At 39.0% G+C, this 22230-nt stretch overlaps 1 protein-coding gene across 3 annotated transcripts in view; it reads right to left on the minus strand.

Annotated features, from left to right (window-relative positions):
- Positions 1 to 200: 200 nt before the first annotated feature.
- The window catches only part of LOC124061065 (inactive N-acetylated-alpha-linked acidic dipeptidase-like protein 2), a 466730-nt gene continuing 444700 nt past the window's right edge, over positions 201 to 22230 (minus strand). For all 3 annotated transcript variants that reach the window (XM_046392589.1, XM_046392590.1, XM_046392591.1), the window contains 2 exons: positions 17107 to 17305; positions 201 to 1112 (listed from right to left, as the gene is read on the minus strand). In XM_046392589.1, the coding sequence (XP_046248545.1) occupies positions 869 to 1112; positions 17107 to 17305 (443 nt within the window). In that variant the 3' untranslated portion in view covers positions 201 to 868. The remainder of the gene's footprint in view (positions 1113 to 17106; positions 17306 to 22230) is intronic.

Genomic DNA, 22230 nt, shown 5'->3' on the forward strand with positions numbered 1-22230 from the left:
GAAGATTTTATTTGGACAAAATTAGGTAGCTACTTGCCCAGCTGTACATTGTTTTGTTGGATTTGCATTTCTCAGATCTCTACATTGTCAGTGATGAATGCAAAATTAATGATAGAAAGACCCAGGTTATAAAATTCCCCTTTATGAGCACACAAAAAAGTGAAAACAAGTATCATCAGTGACACAAATCTACGCATAGCCAATGTCTTGTTTTTTTATTCAGCTTACCCATCTCCCACTGTGTGTTACTAAAGTGTAACCCCATATAACCACTTTCTTTCTTTAACATGGCTACACCTGTAAAAACAGAATTCAGATCTTTTAACATTTTCCTAATTTTTCAGGTAAGCATTTCTGAACTGGTGCTTTAGTTTTCTCAAAACCTCCTGTGCTGGGATTTATCCAGGAAAGCATGGACAACAGAGCAAATGTCTGCTGAAAGAAAATTAACAATGCAAAAATTACTGTTACATTACTGGCCTGCTTTCATTGGAGGAGGGTATAGTGCAATTTAAATGACCCCACTGTGTCAATATTATTTGCATATCTAAAAGCTAGTGTGCAACAAGTCAGTTTTACTACATTCATCAATCAGAAAACAAATATTTACCCCTGATATGAAAATCATTTTCTAGGTTTAAGTCTAAAACTTCTCACTACATTTTGTACTGCATACTGTCTAAATTGATTCAGTATTTGTTTTTGAGGATTCTTAACTTTTGACTTATAACTTTTTGAGTAAGGGGAAGTTTTGGACAAGGTCAGTCAGAGAGTCAATTGTATCTTAATGTTTGCATGTATTTAAACTTTATTGATCAGTGGTATTTTTTTGCTTTTGAGTGCATTAAAGCTCATTGTTGAGCCGAGATCATATGTCATTTGGATAATTTTCAAACAAGTCCAAACCAAAACACACCAGCCTATCAGCTGACTGGATGGCCCTGAGGATGAGGGACAGAGACTGGTTCATGGTGCTGTGGCACAGTACTTCCTTCTCTGCTGAGTTGTGTTTGGCTACTTTGCTGGTGACATTGCAATGCAGGGCAGCCTCCTGTGAGAACCTGAGGATGGAAAACTGAGGAGTTTTCCCTGGAAGGCTGTACAACAGGTTCCTATAGAGAGACAGAGAGGAGAGCACCAGTGAATAACTCTGTTCATATGAACGATTTGAAAAAAGCTGTGAAGATGTGTAAAACAAACAAGAGAATGTAATCATCATAATCTTTTTTTACATCCATCTCAATAGAAAACAGTACATGAACAATATATTTAATGTAAATAAATAAAGGGGCATCCTCGAAAGGCAGTTTAGTATACACCAATCAGCCACAACATTTAAGCCACTGACAAGTGAAGTGAATAAAATCATTCAGCGTTTTGTTGGGAAACCTTGGGTTCTGGCAATCATGTAGACGTTCTTTGCCACACATCACCCACCTAAATACTACAGACCTCCAACCTGGAGGCCCCACCTGACCTGTGAGGGCAAGAGTCACAGGAACTCTGGGGGGGATTTTGTGGTCACCAACATCTGGTTGGCTATGTTGGCTCAGATGCCAGTTGTTGTCGGTGGAGCCTCATTATTTATTTTTTTATATTGACAACTTAACTTAATAGAAAATTAATTTTTATAAGTCACAAATGTTTTTGTTGTTAATTCACATGGTTGTTTGAGCTTCAGTGTACAGAATGATGTAGGCTCCGCGCAGAGTTTGTTTTCACGTTCATCTTCTTGGAAATGCATTAGCATTGTTGGACAAACTACTTCGAAAACACACTGAGCAAAGCTGTCAGTTACTCTGCAGGAAAGGAAGCTTCATCACACTTAAGCTATTTTCTTCAGACAAAACCAGCTTCATTCCAAGTCAATGTTATCTCAGTCATAGGCAACAATTGATGTTTTTGCCCAAAGCAAGTAATTACCACAACAGTGATGAGTGTCACAAAATCACTGTTATTGAGCTTTCTGTATAATGTATCATGCTGTAGGCTGTTGCCGTCTGTCAGACATAGGAACAACAGGTAACATACCAGCAAACACTTACATACACAGTGGAGATAATGTACTGCTACATAATCTGTGTGTATAATAGTACAACCAATGCCATCACAATACTGAAGCATAAAATATGGACATAACTTGGTGATCATCATGAGTTATCCGCCATACTCACCATTTATTTACTTAGGCCTATTTATGAATTTTTTGCCCTTCCCTGAGGAGGCTTAAACTTTTCAGTGGGTGCTATGCATTTGATCTCAGTGGTCAATAAAATTCAAGCGACACAAAAGCGTAAAGATCTCTCAGGGTCTAACGTCCCAGCCCTGTATTCCTTGTGTCAATTGCTTTTCTGGATTTCCAGAATCTGTGCTTCCCTTTCGGAAACTGTCTCTACCTTTGCCTTTTTGGATTTATTTGCCTTCTGTGATGGATCTCCTGTGTACCAACCCCCTTTTTTTGGATCAAGATCTGCTCTCTGAGTGTTGCATTTGAACCCTGTTCACTGTGGTTTTCCAATCATAACACGAACACATGTTTCTGCTATGTTTCGATTGTCTCAAGGTTTGTGTATTTTTGTCTCCCTCACCATTTCACCATTTGTGATCAACAAATGACAAAATGCTTCAAAGTGAATAATCTGGTTGGTGGTAAATTGCACTCAAGGCAGCTTAGCACTGGGCGTTATGTTCAATTAGTTATGGTGATTATGGTGAATTAGAAGTAAAAGCACCTGTTCTAAAGAATGCTTACCAATTCTTACCATTTAAGAAAACAGAAACAGTGTTCAAAATGACAACACATATAATTTACTAACTCCAAAGTAGATTAATGTTAAGTTGCTCTTTAGATGCTTAAGAAATTCAAGTTTCCCCTGCCAGTCAACATGTATGAAGCCATTCTTTGTATCAGGTGTACAATAAATGTTAGCCTTTTATATTATTCATTTACAAATTATGTCAAACTGCTTTGTCTTGCCATTCAAAGACTCACTACACATCAAAAGTTTATTCATATTTTGACCTCTGCTTAATATTTTGTTACAAACAAGTCACAAACATGCTATACCATATGAGTTATTGTCCTTTACAGACCAACCTGTGTATGTCTCTTTGTCTTCCTGTCACCATGTAGTAGACACCAGAATGCACACACATATAGCAAAGCTCATATATAAACACAGACAAGCCTTTAGGGGTAGCAGAGTAGTCATTTGTAGGTCAGAATGGCAGACATTGTTGCTCTCCTCGGGGCTGAAGAACATTGATTTCTCTTAAAGTGGCTGAACAGACAGTCTTAGAGAGTAAATGGAGTGATTCTTCATCTGTTAAGACACAGGTTGTGAGCTGTAGGCAGCAAAGGAACTCTGACCTTCAGCACAAAATGTATACTCAAAGTCAGAGCACAGTGAAGAATCGGTGTCTACACCATTGTATGATGACACTCCTGTGTGGCTATTGTAATATATATGCGTTGGCATTCTTAAAGAAGCAATGTAAAAACATCAGTCACTAGATGTAAGCAGCTACCATATGCAACATAATGTAGCTCATGAATGCAATGCTACATGACAGCCAACTCTTATAACTAGGGTCTCTGAGCAGCAGATGAGCACATAAATCCAGCAGCAGGCTTTCAAATGAGTATATGAATATATACCTCTGGTAACAACAAAACAACAATGAAAAGAACAGAGAACACTAAGCTACAAATTAAAGCTACAAATTGTATCTAAAAGTTTTAGTCTTTTATAATATCAGTGCAAGGCAACTGTGCCATGGTTAATACGAAAAGTGGTTTAAGAATTATTAAAGCAATGTCACTAAAATGTAGATATTTTGAGCACCTGGGGGCAGAACAACAAGCTGTGAACAAAACACTGAGTTCCAAAGTTGATATTACTAATGTGTTGGCAAACAGTTGCCAGTTTACACAGCAGCAATGGTGGCTCATTTGCATTTATTTGGAGTTCTATTAGTATATTCACTCTCCTTTCAGCTCAGTTTCATCACTCCTAACTCTCAAGAGAAATATCCGACTGTTTAGCTATTCCACTAAGTTCATCAGCTGTTTGCTTTGTTTGTCTGCTGTGTAGCGCAGGCCAGATGGTGTATAGTCAGCTCATCTGAGCTTTTGCACTGAAAGTACCGCAAAAAACAGTGAAGCTGTGAGTAGTAAAACCAAAACAATGAGCTAAAAGATACTAAAATCCTCTGCAGAGAAGTGAGGAACTGCAGAGTTGGTGCGCAGCTTGTAAAATGTGGCTTGAATTCATAGGTAGCTCCAAAAATATAGGAAGCAGCATATCACCAGACTTACTGCCACTGCTGTTCACTATACTGTTTACTCTAGTTATGTAGCTGTAGCTATAGCTGCTGCTGGCACAGTTAGCTTTGGACCTAATTTGACAACAGGGGATGCAATAAAGAGGTACAGCAACTTCAGTGAGGACTTTGGGACAAAAGAAAGATGATGTGCACAAAAGCAGCGGGGGCAGCCATGGCCTAGAGGTTGGAGAAGTGATCAGAGGGTCACCGGTTCGATTCCCCCATCGGACGGGCAGGAAAAATTTGAGTGTGGTGGAGTGATTAATGCGAAAAATGCTTCCGCCCCTCCATTAGCCGGCTGATGTGCCCTTGAGCAAGGCACTTAACCCCCCAATATGCTCCCCGGGCGCTTGATGCTGCCCACTGCTCCTGTGTGTGTTTCACTGCATGTAATTTGCCGGGTGTTGCATGTGTGTGTTCAACTAAGGATGGATCAAATGCAGAAGACGAATTCAGTGTGTGTATGTAAAAATATATATACTGTCAATAAAGCTGATTCTTCTTCTTCTTCTTCTTCTAGAAAGTGATTTATTTGAACCAAATCAAATTGTGGAAAGATATGCCAAGTTGGTTTTGGCGACTTTTAGTTACTTTTGGTCAGTGAGTTAGTTTATGTCTTGTGTGAATGAAGTGTGTTTTTTGGTGAGTTAACAAGTTGGTTAACCCTCTGAAGTCATGTATAATTGTCAGTTGTTGACTATTTTTGATTCTAATTTTATATTTCAACTTCAACATTTTGGAATCATTTTTGATCAGCACAACCTCACAAGTGTGATTTACTGTTGTTTCTTTCATTTTGACATACTGTATTGACACACTGGACCTAAAATCACACAAAACTCTAAAATCCGACTGGGGAAAATGCGCTGAAATGCGCTGAATGAAGTGCGCTCAATGCGCTGGTGTTTACTGCGTCTTCTTGCATAAAATGCGCGCCCCAAACGCGCACCAAACGTGATGGCAATGGTCATGAAAAAAACAGTGCGTATGTTTTTTATCATAACTCGGGTTTTACTTGACATATTAACAAAATTTAAAAACTGGTATATAGTTTGAAGTGCCCACTTTCGACACAAAAAAAACTGGGATTCAGCGAGGCTGCGTCTTGCAGCTACGTCGTCTTAAAGTGGTCTTGTGATAAGGACGCGCCGGCGCGTCTGTCGACTCCTGAGGGTAAAGCTAGTCATGGTTTGGTAAAACAGAGAAACTTGAATTCAAAAAGCATGACTGTATTTTTCTGTTTAGTAAGGAAAATTGGTGTAAAAATATTTCTTGAGATTTTGTTTTGTTTTGTTTAATTACCAGACCTAATACTAAAAGAGCCTGCAAAATTTCACAAACTTGCCATGTGTATACGTCTCCCAGCATCTCCCAGAAGGGGCCAGGGCTAGCTGGTTAGCATGTTAGCTTCAGTAGATATCTCTGCAACACAATACACAGATGTCTTTGACATAACGGCAACACTGATGCTTCCTCACACTCTACGGATAATGTTAGTTCCTTTTTCGAATGATTTAAACTAAAATAGTATAGTTAGATTTAGGAAACCCAAATACTGGTTATGATTAAGAGAATATAAGGCGTTACAGCAAATAAAAAGTAGTACATTGATTGCACATCTGTAATGGGACACCAACTGTGTTCTCCTGCACAAAATCCTGAGATGGTACACATCCATTTACTATCCTGACCACCACATCCCACTTTCTGCCTTGCTTCATAATGGGCACACTACTGTTTTGGCACTGGATGCAAATCACAAGATACTAAATCTTGCAATTGGTACCTAATTTCATTTTTACATTTAAAGAATCCATAATTTTCTGATGATTACAAGCTAAAAACATGCATAAACTCTAGTTCAGTCAGGTGATTTTTGAGGGAATACATGACTCAAAAAAATCATATATTACTGAAACATATGTATGAACAAAGTTTTGTAATACATGCATTATTTATACTACGCTGAATTCATATTTGCATTCATATTTGGGAACATTCCTTCTGTGAATAAGAATCAGCAAGAAAATTTGTTTTCTGAGGGAAGAAAGAGTCAGACAGGCAGAGAATATCTTTGCCTCGCACTGGAAAGTGCTTGGATGATTGTGTGGAGTTTTTGTGACATCAGTCAGCATTGTGCTCACATCTTGTAACACTGTAACCACAGATACATTTTGGTGATGGTTTTGTTTTGCTAGGAGAACAAAAACATTTTCCCAACTAGTCCCTGGCAATGAGAAATAAATCTTGGTGTTTTTTACACTAAGACCATCATCCATCCATGGTCTCTACCTGTTTATCCTGCTTATGGAGTTATGGAGTATGCCAGTTTAAACAGGACTGGTATAAGCCTTTTCAGACTGGGAATCTGTAGCATTGCTGGCTTTATCAATCTGTGTCAAACATAGATCTATGGCTAGAGCTGCAATGCTTATAATTATTTGATTATCTTATAGACTAGAGAGTGGTTGCACTGCTGGGGAACGGAGGTGATCAACTTACAACTCAGATGCAAACACAAAAAAGCCAATGACATACCGTATTTTCCGGACTATAGAACGCACCTGAGTATAAGCCAAACCCACCAAATTAAATAATAATAATAATATTTGTACATATATAGGCCGCACTTGACTATAAGCCGCAGGTGTCCACATTGTAACATGACATACGTTTTCAAGTCTGGGCGATCTGCTTTTATTACCTCTGAAAGCTTTTGTCGTCTTTTTGCATTGCCTCAGTTCTTTACGCTGCCGTCTCCAACATCTCACCATTCATCATTCATTTACGCCAAGCTTACGTGCAGCAGCTCTATTTCCTTCTTGGATAGCCAGTTCAATTGTTTTTAACTTAAAAGCTGCATCATATGCATTTCTTCGAGTGTTTTCCATGATGACGGTTGTGCATGACGCGCAGAATGACTATTAAAAGTTACGCTTAAAATTAGCGTCTTCCTCTTCGCATCACTGGGGCGTTAGCCCGTAAAGATCTATAGATAAGCTGCATTGTTGTTTAGGCCGCAGAGTTCAAGGCGTGGGAAAAAAGTGGCGGCTTATAGTCCGGAAAATACGGTAATGTCATGGTCATTAAAAATTCTCAATTCTAATTGGCTGGCAGGTGTCGATTAAATTTAAGTAACTGCAAACTATAATCTATTAATCTATCTTATAATCTATTATCTATATTAATATAATTTTAATTTATTTTTAGGTAAATCGCTGAATATGAAGAACCACACAAATTTAATTTCAAAAAGGCCTTCACCTGGCAAACCACAGAAATATACAATTTGCCAGGTATGACTTCAAATACTAGAAACTACCATAATAACAAGCAATAGAAACTGCATAGATGAAAACAGAAGAAACAAACAAACAAACAAAAGAGAAAAAGGGTTGATGGGATGCCCAAAAATGCATCAGAGCTTGCATAATCTTGTCTGTCCGTGTCTGCTAACAGTCTTCCACCATCTCTCAGTGAATATGCAATCACGAAAGAGGTCTTCTTGAAGCACCTCAGAGTGTACATAAAGACATCTGCCATCGATCGATGTGGCCCTCGGCAGCCTGACATCCACCCTTAATGGAGGCCAGCTCCTGCTCTGCAACACAACAAATTGGGTTTAAACTATGTCTACTGGTCCCAGGTCTCACTCACACAGGAGCAGAAGCATCCATTCAACACTGAGAGCTGCATGGTGGGTCTGTGTGTTCTTTTTCATTTTAATCTTTAATTTAAGATTTAGTTTCAATGTGAGAATTAAATATTAGGCATTAGGCAAATGAATAAGGTAAGGAACAAAAATCATATTATTCTCTAATTTAGAGTAACACTCTGAAAATGGAATTTTTAAGGTGCATATGCAGAAAATTCTTATTTGTTTGGGGAGTTGGCATGATCTGAAAGTCAGAATCTTGATATTGGAAATCCAGTTCCAGGTTTCTTACCTTCTTAAGCTGGTTAGACCATTAAGGACAGGTGGTCAATAAATGGCATGCTAAATAGTTTATGCTCTTGGCAAGAGACCCTTATCACCAACTCTGACAACCACAATTTCAGCAAGAAACTACATTTGCCCACAAAGCAAAAAAAGCCACCCAAAACAAGGGTGGTTGTTTCCACTCATGAGAAAAGCTCTTAGTGAGAAGTTTGATGCTGAACATTTCTTCTAACCTGGTAAGTAAACCGCTTCTCATGCTAATGTTCACTGTCATTTTAGGTATACCACTCTGATATATGTTCAAGTGTTTATTTTTTTTTGAGAACTTTGGTTTTAACAAGTTATTTAAAGAGGGGGGTCAGACGGTCATATGGACAGGAACTCCATGTTATGGCTCCACTCATATCTGGGATATTTTGGCTTCATTTTTGTACATTGGAAAGAAGTGGAGACACAACTTTCAAACCTTTTATGACAATGATTACTTTTCCTTCTTCTTACTTCCTTTGTCTCTGATTTTCCAAATGCATCTATCATAGCTTTCCCTCATACCAGCATCTTTTAGGAGGACATTTTTCCCTTTGACATTGCATGCCTGTCAATTATCCTGCTGCTCACTGTGTGACCTGGCTGTAAAGGAAGTGATGTCACTGCCCTGCCAGTGATTCAGCTTTCCTCCAAAACTCAAACTGAAGTCCCGTTAAATACAAAAACAAATATGCCTAATAATGTCTCGTTAGGATTAATGAACAACGTGTTTAAGAGAGACTGACTGGACTACATTACATTACGTATGTGATTTAGCATTTCTTGGGTGGTTGAATTTGTACTCCACTGTGCGTTCAGTGTGTCAACACACAGTTTGTTGCAGAGTGCAGCATAGCCGCTACTGTATTTGTGTGTTTGTGTATGTATATCTTAGTGTGTGCGCATGTGTGTGTGTTTGTGAGGACCCTTCCCAGCTTCTGTGAGCGTCATATTGTTTTTAAGCGGAATAATGTTATTTATTACTTATAATTAGATTTTTTAACCTTGACCCTATATTTACATATTTTGATAAAATAAATCTAATGAGAGGTGAGTTGTTGCAGGTGGACAGACTTGGAAGGATTTGGGGAGAGCAGTTTAGAGTTTGCTGTTCATCAGGAGAAACTGTCAACAAGAATCATTTCCAGATTCCGGGCTTAATATATAGATTATGATTTTAACCGTATAGACGAAGAATTCCCCTTTATGTATTTTGAAAAGTACAATAGAATACAAAGATGAATGGACAAATATACAAATCCATTCAGTTTATGTTTGTACTGCAGCACTTGAGTCACTGCCGTTGCTTGGCTCTCACACCTTTTGTGGCCAGGCTCAAGGCTCTGTTTGCAGATAAACTGTGTCATTTATCCCACTGAGTCAGGCCACCATGCTGTCATGCTGAATTGTGTGGTTTAAATTAAAATGTATGATGGGCTGCTGAACGTATGACGCCATTTTGGGGGCAACTTACTGACTTTACGAACTCAGCCACTTATTGTTTCAAAGGAATAACACCAGCAACAATAACAACAACAACAACGGTAGCAGTAGTAGTAATAGTATTATAAGCAAAAGAACAAGAAAAATCTTCATTTATACAATATCCTTCTTAACAAGGTTACAAGGTGCTTTTACATCCATCCATCCATTTTCTATACTGCTTATCCGTCAGGGTCATGGGGAGCTGGAGCCTATCCCAGCTGACTACGGGCGAGAGGCGGGGTAGGCGGGGTACACCCTGGACTGGTCGCCAGTCAATCGCAGGGCCAACACACAAAGACAAACAACCACACACTCTCATACTCACACCTAGGGGCAATGTAGAGTAGCCAATTAACCTAATGTGCATGTTTTTGGTATTGTGGGAGGAAGCCGGAGTACCCGGAGAAAACCCACACAGGCACAGGGAGAACATACAAACTCCACATAGAAGGGCCCAGCCCGCGATTCGAACCTGGAACCCTCTTGCTATGAGGCGACAGTGATAACCACTGCACCACCCCAGGTGCTTTTACATGGCAAAAAAAATATGGTATTGATAGGATTAAGTTAAAAATATAGTGCAAAATATGAAAACAACTCAAATAAAGCATGAGGCAGATAAGATAAAGTGTGAACTAAAATCAACAAGCAGCAATCTGTTGTGTGTGTTGTTATTATCAAGGTGGGCGGAGACTGAGTGTGGAGCAATGCAAATGCTATCCTCTGTGGATCTGTTGGCTCTGAATACAAACTAGTGGGGATCCAGCCTGACTGGGATGTTGCTCTTGATGTGCTGGGTTGATAGCAAAGCTTAGCATAGCTTAGCACAAATTCTACCCACAGCATGCCAAAACTCAACAACATCTATTTTTAGAGAATTTATGAAATGGTTTTAAAGTAGATGGTCACGTCTGCCATGCAGTGACCTTTTGTTGAGTCAATTTATATGTTTTCACTGACCTGTTGTTGTTGAACTAAAACGGTTACAATCTGTGGTGATCCACCAGTGCATTAACAACATGAAGTAAAGCAGAAGTATTCTTTTCATCATTGGTTCACAGTATTTGTGTTTTGTAGTTAATGGATTAAAGCCTGTTTCTGCTGATACTGACAGTCACTTCAAATGAAATCAAATGTGACTCTTTCTGCATGACTGAGCTCAGGTCATCTGTAGCTCCAACCAGCCACTTTTCTAAATATCACACAATATTTTGAAATATTAAAAAATGTAAAACTGTATTTTAGATATGAGTTGTTGTGGCCAATGAACGGCAGCGCAAAAAGCCTGTTCACTTTCTGTGTGTAAAACTAAAAAACATTCTCAGCACAAGTTCTTTATACTCTGTTTTATATTCTAATACAAATATATGACCATTCAAACCGATTCAGGTCTTTCAGCTCTATGATTGACAGTGTACTAAATATTGTTTGACTTCCTGTTATGATGTAATTTATGAAAAATCTTTTCTGGAAAGTAAACTTTTTATATAACTGAATTCCCCACAGTCAACTATCCAGAAACTCACTCTTCAATGATTCATCAGTTGAGCTGAGGAACATTTGTGTCTACAGAGAAAATTGAGAAAATGTGTTCATTTATTTCATCTTGCATTCTTTTCTATATCCCTAACCACAATCACAAAAGGAGCAAGAGCAGCCAGCAGGGTAAACTGTTCAAATCGAAGGACAAATTTTATTCACACCTACACTTAGAGACTTGACTACTGCTGTTTTTAAGCTCAACAAAACAAGTGAAATGCATGGTGTTCTAACTTGTGGTTTGCAGTATTTGTAATTCATATACAACAAAAAGTATTTATTTAATAGTTAACATAGGGTTTCTATTCAGACTTGTATGCAATAGGACATATTTCCACACAGTATTTGTACTGTTCTGTAAGTAATAATAGGACCAAGGGACTTCCTGCTCCTTGATATGAAAAAGATGTATTTCTTTGCTTGTTCTGGACAGGTGTTTAGTATGGCGATAGAAAATGTGAGGAGACAGATGGAGGATAAAAAGAAAGAAATAGAGGAAAAGTTGAGGACCACAGCAAAAATTAAGGTCCTGAAGGAGAGGGAGGACTGGAGCAGTGAGAGGCAGCAGCTGCTGGGAAATAAAAAAAAAAAAAAAAAAACTTGCAGAAGAAGCTGAAGGACAAAACAGAAATTTAAAGGTAAAACTCTAGAAGGCAAAGAGGAGACTGGATGAAGAGAACAACAGACTGACACCTTCCATCTCTGTGCTCTGGGGGAAAGATATGAGAGAGAGCTGAATGAAGAGCAGGAGAAGGCTGAGGAGGACAAAAGTAAAAGAGAGATGAGCATATCAACTCTCTTCATCAGAGCCTCCAGGTTCTGGTGGAAACAGAGAGGATGAGAGCCTCACTGGAAGAATGGACAGATTCCAGGTGAAGGAAGAGAAAATCAGCTAGCTGCAAAAGCCTCTCACTGGGAAAGACAAACAGATCAGCAAAGCCAATGAAAAATACAAGTTCATACCAACACTCATGTGGACACCTTGGCCCTGCTGAATGGCACACAGTCAGCTCTGAAACAGAGAAAACTGATTTGTAAAGCTCTGCAGGAAAAACTCGGAAAGCAGCTGACAGCCACCAGAAGGAGCTCTCAGAGAAGGTGGAGAGACTCAAGACGGAGCTCTCTGATGGATCTGGGAGATGGGGACAGTGAGACAAAGAAAAGGAGAGCTGGAGGAGATGCTGCTGGTCAAAGATTTGGAATCAAGCGGAGGCACAAAGGAAGGTTGAGATCGAGGACCTCACAGAAGAACACATCCAGCTTCAGGTTGTCTCAGCTTTTCTTTGGGTTCTAACTAGTGGTCACTGGTTGGCAGAGGGCACAAGGACAGCAGATCCCCTCCCAACATGAAGAAAAGTCACATAGACTGTCATTGAATAACACTTTAAAAACATTAAAGATATAGATTGTTTAAATGAGCAAGGTAAATGTTAGGTATTTAGTAAGTAAAATGAGAGTAAACGAGTAAAAGAGATTCTTGGGTATATTTTTCTACCAGTCAAACACTGGGAGTGCAAGAGTCCTGTTATGGTAGCTTGGACCTGAGACCAGCCGCACATCAAGACAGAACAAAACGATACGCTTTTTTGAACACCTGGATCAGATGCAGACAGGTGTGACTGATTTAAGGCATTTTTCCGAAAAGTATGACAATAGAAGACTGTTTTTAGTTATGGTCGCAAGTGGATGGGATTCTTTGGGAAGTGTTTAAAGGTGCAGTATGCAATTTTATGAGGTTACTTAACAGAAGTATCACATGATGAAAAAAATTACAAATCAGAGACATCATTGTAACTGTGTTACTGTACTGCCCCCAAAAATGCCATAATTATTAGTTTATGTTTCTTAAAAATCTACCATAGGTCTTCTGGCTGACATACAATACAATATAGATCATCAAGGTAGACATTTTAAAGACAATTCTGTGCTCATAGTCTAATTGTCTTAGCCCTGTGAGTGAATGGTAACTTCCTATATAAATGAGTGCTATTAAGTCTTAATGCTTTCTGAGCATGATGGAGCAGCTAATTTTAGCTTGGATGCTAATGGCAGTCCAGGACAATTAACATGTCTATTACTGACATAAACTGTGAATAACACTGAACGGCAGAGGCCATTTATTCCATTAGAATCTTGTTGAAAAGCAGACAGCCAAAGTGCTGCTTGGGAAGACAGAGTGTGTACCTGTGAAGATGCTAAAATCAAACAGAATAAAGGTGTTACTATTTTGAGACATAGTTGCTGAAAAAAAGTCCTTCCTATCAGTCAAGGTCAGCTGTCCTCCAAGTAAGAGTGATTTGATATGATTTATTGTGTTTATTCTTAAGCTGTACAGTTTGACTAAAATAACTTCACCAACTAATCTGGAGCTCTCACTTTCTCGTACATGCACTGTGTCAAGCCAATGAATTACATCTACTCTGCCCTGAAAAGTTGCTGCTGGGAGAAAAAAAAAAGAAAATTCAAACACTGCTGTCCGTAAATTATTTCTTTCCCTTTTTGTAGTCAGAAGGAATAAATATGCGTTCATTTATTCATTTAATATGTGTGAAGCTCAGGTTTTATGTTACATTATTGCTGTTCTGCTCCACATGTAGAACAAGATAAAGAGGAGTGAACTTACCCAGTGCAAGAGGGAAGGCTGACAGGGGATTTAAATCATAGCTGTCACAATACAGGAGTGTTTGTGATTCAGGGACTGTGGGAAATATTAAGGCAGGGTGAGCGGGTCAGAGGAGAGGAGGGTTATGTATTTTCCTTTGTTGCTGAATGTATGTGTATGTTTTTTGAAAATTATTTATTATCATTTTCAGGGCCATCACTACTTCATTTTTTTTTTTTTTCTAACCAAGTCACAGGAACTCGGGCTGTGGGGGTGTTACCATAAACTGTACAATAAGCAGTGGAAGGAGCCTCTGTGACATCATCTATAGGTTTCTGAGCAGTCCTCTCCACATACAGTGATGTACAAAAGTTTTGGGTAGGCGTGAAAAAATGCTGTAAACTAAGAATGCTTTCAAAAATGGAAGTGTTAATGGGTTATTTTATCAATTACGAAAATGCAAAGTGAGCGAACAGAAGAGAAATCTAAACTCAAATCAATTTGTCTTCAAAAGTGCATCAGTTCTTCTAGGTACACTTGCACACAATTTTTTGAAGGAACACAGCTGGTAAGTTGTTCCAAACATCTTGGAGACCAAACCACAGATCTGTGGATGTAGGGTTCCTCAAGTCCTTCTGTCTCTTCATGTAATCCCAGACCGACTTGATGATGTTGAGATCGGGGCTCTGTGGGGGGCAGCCATCACTTCCAGGACTTCTTGTTCTTTACGCTGTTGCTAGTTCTTAGAGTAGAGTGAAGTCTAAACACTCTTTACTCTTTCTAAACTTTTTTTGCTTGCTTGCTTGACCTGTTTTTGCCATTTTTATCACTATAAAAACATCTCTAATCACAATCCGAACCATCTAAACATAATATTCTGTTTAATGTGTAACCAGCTTAAACTTCTCTAAAGCACATAACAAAAGTATGTGTTCAAGGTTCATCTGTTTATAAGATGGTGAGTCAGACATATGAGATGCTGGGAAATCCATGAGCTGTGACTGCAATAACCCTTACCTTGAGGCTGTCTTCAATTCAGAAAGATCTATTTTGTGTTTTTTTTTTCATGAATACAATAAAATGTGGGAAGAGAGCTGCATCTCACACAGCACAATGGCTGTACAACAGTGGCCCTCATGCCAGAACTTGTTTTCATGAGGTTTACCAGTGTTCCAAGGTATATTTAACAAACTCTCTCAGCTGCACTATTTTTCATTTCAGCCTGATGAATGTCACCTATGCTACTGCACCATGTCACTGTACTATGACTGAGATGAAAAGAAACAAACACCAAACTGAACTGTACATTACATCTACGTATGTCCAGATGTATATAATACATGTAGACCCTGAAGATATTTAATAGAAAAATTAAGTATTCTTAAGTGAAATAAGTTAAATGGTAACTGACACTCAGATTATTTTTACGATGAGCACAAAAGACTCATTGAGAGCTTCATCAAAAGGTGCAACAAACGTCTGAAGCTCAATATCATCAAAACTGAGCTTGTGGCAGACTACTGCTGTATGTGTATTAGTGTGTAAGTTCACTGAGAGAAACAAAAGACTGTCAAACTCCTTGTTTGTGTTCACATGCTTGGCCAATAAAGCTGATTCTGATAGAAGCTACAAATTCTGAAACGTGGATGCGTCACACCTTTGGCCAACCATGCAGCACAGAAGATCTGTACAATCACACAGTTCAAGGTGAACACCCAAGATTAGAATCACCAAGTCAGTATCTGACCACATGTGAACACAGGAGGGCCGGTCACAATAAAATGTTTTTGCAGAACATTGTGTCAAAAATTTCATCATTGAATACAAAATGTCATCACTTTGTCATTCTATCCTATCAGACAGTTGTGTGAAATTTTGTCATAATTAGTGCATTAATTCTCGAGTTATGGTCAAAAACATGTTTCATGAGGTCACAGTAACCTTTAATCAAAATCTGATCAGTTCACCCTCAATTCCAAGTGAATATTTGTGCTAAATTTGAAAAAGAAAAAAAAAAAAAATCCCTCAACTGTTCCTGGAATGTTGTAATAGAATGGGATGTAAAGAAGTACAGATGGACGGACAACCAGGATTGATTAAGCCTCCAGTCACAGCTGTCGTCAGCATGCAAACATGCTGCTAAACCAAAGCAGTCCGAGTCATGACATACCAGCCACAGAGATGGTGGAGATAATGCTTAATTATAAACGATGTTACAAGGTCAGGTGCAAGACTCCAGATTTATTCAGATTATGGCATTATAATTTCTCGCATGAGGCCCATTGACTCTGACCCAAGCAGCTATCTGGCCAATCCCTCCAGAGTATCAAAGCAGAGACCCCACAATACTGCTGCAATGAAGACCTGTCATTACGCTGGCTTTACTTTTTTACTCTCATTCAATTTTCAATTCAGTTTATTTATATAACGCCAAATCATAACAAAAGTTACCATACCACTTAGAGCAGGTCCAAACCAACCTCTTTACCAAACAACGCCAACATAAAGTCACCCCATTGAGCGGTTTTAGCATGCTGGCATTCCAGAGGCAAACGAGGCGTGTGTCACACAACAAGCTCGTCTCATCCTGCCCTCTCACCATTTTTACACACATGTCAATTCGGCTGTGTTACCTCCTCGGCTGCTAGCTTAAAGGTGGAACAACAGCACTCTAAATTTCCTGTTTAAATCTTCCTGTCTTTTAAAAAGTACAACAATGCTCTCAATCATTTTCTATAGGCCTTTCACACATAACTGTAGAGAAAACAACAGATATAAGGTGCGAGTGAGTGAAGTATGCACACATTATGTAAATGAACAGTGGAGACGAGGAGCCCAGTGCCAAAAGTGGAAAAATTTTCTGGTATGAATGTTGTTCACATTGCGTGTAAGTTTAGTCCGCTCAGTTTTAGGACCTTGCTGAAACAAGACTAATTTCATTACTGGAAAAAGATACAGAAAGGAACTGCTGAGTCATTAAAGCGCAGTCTGCATGACTACTTTAATTTTTCACCAGAAAAGCCAGTGTTGCATGAAGGGACTTTTAAGAAACACTAAACCATGCTAACTTAAGTTACAAAAACTCAGAATCTGTAACTTAATCAATGATTCCATGTATTTAAGATACTCAGTACTGAGTGCGTAACCAACCACTGCTGCAGCTCTGAGACAGTAACATGTCTCCTACCTGTACACTCCGGGCGGTGTCTGTGGGATGATGAAGCTCTTCTCCAGGTCACGGAGTACATCATTCAGCATCCGCACGTGGGAGGGATCGCGCTCTTTAGGGTCATTTGCCGGTCGCATAGTTTCTGACTGGAAGAAAGCTGCATGGTCTCTCAAAGAGGAGGCTGAAGACAGCAGGGCCTGAGATACCACTCTCTTCTCTGGACATACATGCAGGGACACAAAGAGACAGAGGGACAGGAACGACACATGAAAAACTGACATTAACTTGAGGGTACGTAGTTGTCTGTTTCATAGATGACTGAAATGTGCAATGGCTAAAAGAAATACATTTGGGAAATACAGTCAAATCACAAGGAAGAGGTGATGGCTTCGTGTTGAAGCTGACTGTGCTTTTAAAAACTGAAACATAATCTTTGTGACGCATTTTCAACAAAACCTGTGCAATGGGGTTTTTTTTCTGCTTGGAAGGACAGCTGGGGAGAATCTTATCTTGAGTTTTTATCTTGAATAACTGGGTTTTGATTGATGGTTTTACATTGATGTTAAGCTGTATTTTGCCTTCTAGCTCTTTTATACTGAAGAGAAGATAAACATCTCTACAGGCAATTTCTCCAAAACTCTGCCACTCACACCAAAACTATCTAGATGGATAAGGAGGAGGGGATGGAGGGAAAATATATATTTTTGATTTTTGGGATGAATTATACCTTTAAAAAATAAAATTCATTTGCACAGTTTACATATTTATTTATTATTTATTTACATATATAGTTTATTTAGCTCGCTTACTCTGAATTATTTAAATTTGATAAAGTGGAATAGCCAAAGGTGAGAAGTACTTCTGCTGTGTGATAGACTGGTGCTCTCCACCCTACACTGCGCCATAGGCAGTAATTACTGCTGCAGCCCCCCTGCGACCTTGCCAGAATAAGCTGATACAGATAATAAATGGACATGGGAAGTATAAGAAATTCTTCATGGTATCATTAAATATGACAGACTTCACAGCTATTCATTTTTAATTTGCCTCAGCATACTCTTCTCTCACGCTGGCATCTTGGTATCAACTGTTTATCAGCGGGCCTCTGAGTCACACCCTTAAAATATCTCAGACAAACACACACACTTGTATGAACAAATTATCTCAGGATATAATTCAAAGATCCGGTGTGTAGGCTTTAATGGAGGAAAAGAATGAATGTTTTATATCTGTGTCCTCTTTCTCAGAGTTCATGTTGCACCACCATGCTTCTACAGTAGCCCCCAATGGACAAGCCAAACTCGAGAAGACCTTTAGTGTTTTTAGCAGCCACCGTAGCTGAGAGTGAGGAGTATGTGTAGTTGGTTGCCATCTTCAATCAAACACTGCCATTAAATTCTACACACGAGACCGTCAATATATTAAACTGACCCTCTCCTCCCCTCCTCCTCCACACACTCACACACAGTTGTATTTCCATCGCTTTAGGGGACATTACATAAACTTACGTCCATTTCCTGGAGGTGTAACCACCACCTAACCATAACTCGAAACACCGCCTACCTAATCCTAACCCTTACCTTAACCTAACCCTAACTTCAACCTAACCTTACAGCAACTCTTCACCCTAATATTTCATGATGCATGATTTCATGTCCACACCCACACACATAGTCGACTCATTTTTCAGCCCATATGACACTGCATTGACATTTACAGTTACAGTTGGAAATGGCCTGTATTCTTTGCTCTATTAAATGATATCAGGTAGAATCCAATGGGTCCGTATTAAACAGGCTGAAATCTTTCGTATGGTGGTCTGTCTGAGGACAAAAGTTCATATTCAGGTGTTCAGCTCTACATTGTTTACATTCATTCAGCCACAATGGATGCTTTCATATGAACTCAATAATGTCACTGCAATCCTGTGGGTCAAAAAATACTATTATTAGCTATTTGTTTGAAGATAATGTGATTCAAGTACTGCATATGCTGTATTTGAAAAGGTGCACATCATTGTGACTTGGTTTCACAATAAAGAGGAGGGTCAACTCAGAGGATCAGTTTCTGCATTAGAAATTCAAGCGGCTGACCATTTTACTATCAAGAACAAGCAGATGTATAATAAGCAGGACAGCTGGCATAAACACAAAATTGAAAGTAAAACAATGAAACTGCTGCAGAGGTGAAGAGCTTGCATTGACTTTCATGCATCTTGGCAAAATAATTCATCTGATCTCCAAAACTCAACCAAAACATTTGATTTATGTGAAATTCTTCACAGAGAACGACAAAGTTTTATCAAAGATCCAGTGTTTCATAATAGAGGAACACCTTTTCACTTTATTGACTTACTTATTTATTCACTGAGCAAAATTGCTCTCTCTTTCTGGAATGCCCTGATCACATTTCTACCTGGAAGATGCTCACTGATCTGCAATTCATGTTAAATGTACAGTAACTGCAACCACCATCTTTCCCAAGCTTTAGCCACACCATGCAGTGACTGCTAGCACAGAAACTGTAGATGGAGACAAAAAGCTGTCATTGCATGTAACGCTCATAAGGCTGATTGGTCTGCATGAGAAAGATCGTACACACATATGTGACACATTTATTTGGAGAAAAACAATTTGAATCAATTAGAGCCTACAGGCTAATAAATGTAATATACTGGTCTTAATCAACACATCTTGGTGTGTGTTGGTGATTTTTTGGATCAAAGTGAGCCACTTTAGGTTGGGAACAGAGCGTGACTCATCAGAGATGAGAGGGGAAGACAGTGGGGACAAAAATAGACAAAGAGAACTGTTCTCTCCTACAAATTTAAATGGCTCTGGCTCCTCGCAGCCAGCTGGGACTCATGAAATATTGTTTGATTGTTGTAATCCATCATATCTTTTGACACACAGGGACATGTGTGAGTGTGTTTGTATTTGGGTATACAGTTGGGACTTGGCCTCCTGCGATAACAGTGGCTGAGAGAAGAGAGCTTTTTTTGGTTTTTTTTTCTGATGGAATACTTTTACTTGTTAGTACATCCGCATCTACAGATGTTTATGAAGGTTGGTGCGTTCGAGGTCATTTATGTTCAATTGATTCTCATTCTGCTTTACTGATGAATGCACTGTAAATGTTTACATGCCACGCTGTCACGGGCACAAGCCTCTTGACCATGAGCAGATATACATTTGATTCTGCGCAGTGAAGAGGTGTACGTTGGTACTGCACACAACAAGGTTTGCGGATGATCTTGAATAAGTTTATCATTGTATTCAACTAAAAATAGATAAAAATAGAAATTTACACAGCGTCCCAGTTTGTTTGGAATCAGGGCTGGACATCTGGACTACTGCCAGCCTAGTCAGAACTTAGTTATGGTCAAATCTTTTGGTGCTTTGAGCAGCACAAGTGCATAGCTAATTCCGTTATGTTAAACTGAGCTGATATCTCCAAAACTCTGCAGCTCACACCAAAATAATCTTGATGGATGAATAGTACTGCAGGTAAGAGGAAAAACATGTATTTTTGACTTTGGGGTGAACTGTCCCTTTACAAAAAACTACAAACAATTACTCACAAATGAGTTGTGAATGTGTGACTTGTTTTCATTAAATTATAGAATAACAGGAAGTATAATACTGTTAGCCCACTTCATGTATAAATCTAACCCTGCATAAATCCATGCTGTTATTGTTACTTTTAAGTGGAAAATTTAACAAAGTGTACCTTTCCTCCTGTATTCTGTGATGTTTTTGTCAGATTTATAAATCTGTATGTATGCATTATTGTTATTCTAAGTCAACGTGACTTATTTGCACATGCCTCATTTCCGCTTCCACAGTGTGAATGGATGTGGACACAGCCCAAATCAGCCTTTTGCAAACTGATGCTTTTATTCCACCAGTGTGCCGTTCACCTACCGGAGAGAACTTCAAACAGCACCAGAGCCATTCTTACCAGCACACACAGCTGTGTTATTTATAACACATGTGGTAATAATAATAATTCATACAGAATAAGATGTAAATCATCATTAGCACAATCATGATCATCATCATCATCATCATCATCACATGAAAATACAAATCACAAAGTGCTTAATAAGTAAGGATCGTGTGGAAATGTGAAATAAAAATGGCAATAAACAGAATATATACATGAAGAATTTAAAAAGTGAGGACAAAACAGACTTACAACTACAGTTTCTGCTGCTTACTTGACAAGCACAAGTTAAATTAGTACTTAAACAGACTACAAAGCCTATGAACACATGCACACTGAGGAACAGTGCTGCATTTTGGATTTGGGCTCATGCCATTGCCACTTTACAGTGTCTCAGTGAATTGCCACTAGAAATTCATGTGTTTGCCTGGTCTGAGCTATGCTTGAGGTGACTGCATGTTTTCCTTTTCTAAGGTACAGTTTATATGTGGGAAATAGTGAATTTAGATTATGGTGCAAAGGTATCTGGCCCCAGGTGCTCTCTTTGTAGCTCTCTTTTCTCTTGATGCTCTGTTTTTTTCTGTAGCTGGTTTTGGGGTATTATGTCTATGACTGGGGAAATAAAAAGCATTGCATTTTTAAACAATGTAACATATGCTTTAACATATTAAATATACTTCCTGGGCATGAAACTGTTCCCAGTCAGGAGTCTATGAGAGGAATTACATAGAATTCATGAATTCCTGGTTCTTATAAATGTGAAACTGGCTCCAAGAATAACCAACTACTTAGACTTGATCTTAACAACCACTGTCTCATTTTCAAAAATACACTTTGTAGACAAAAGTATTGGGGCACCTGACGATTACACCAATGGGGACTTTAATGACATCACATTCTAAATACATAGACAGCTTTGCATCTATAACAGCTTCCACTCTTCTGGGAAGGCTTTCCACAAGATTTTGGAGTGTTTCTGTGGGATTTTTTGCCCATTCCTGCCATAGAGGATTTGTGAGGTCAGACACTGATGTTGGACCAAAAGGCCTGGCTCGCAAACTCCAGTTCATCCCAAATGGATGAACTGGAGTTTGATCAGAGCCCACACGGAGTTCCTTTGGAAGGAACTCTGTGTGGGCTCCTCCACTCATCTAATCCTTGCTTAGTGCACTGGGACACAGCCATACATTTTTTTAC

This window comes from Scatophagus argus, chromosome 6 (assembly GCF_020382885.2).
Source record: "Scatophagus argus isolate fScaArg1 chromosome 6, fScaArg1.pri, whole genome shotgun sequence".
Lineage (NCBI taxonomy): Eukaryota > Metazoa > Chordata > Actinopteri > Scatophagidae > Scatophagus > Scatophagus argus.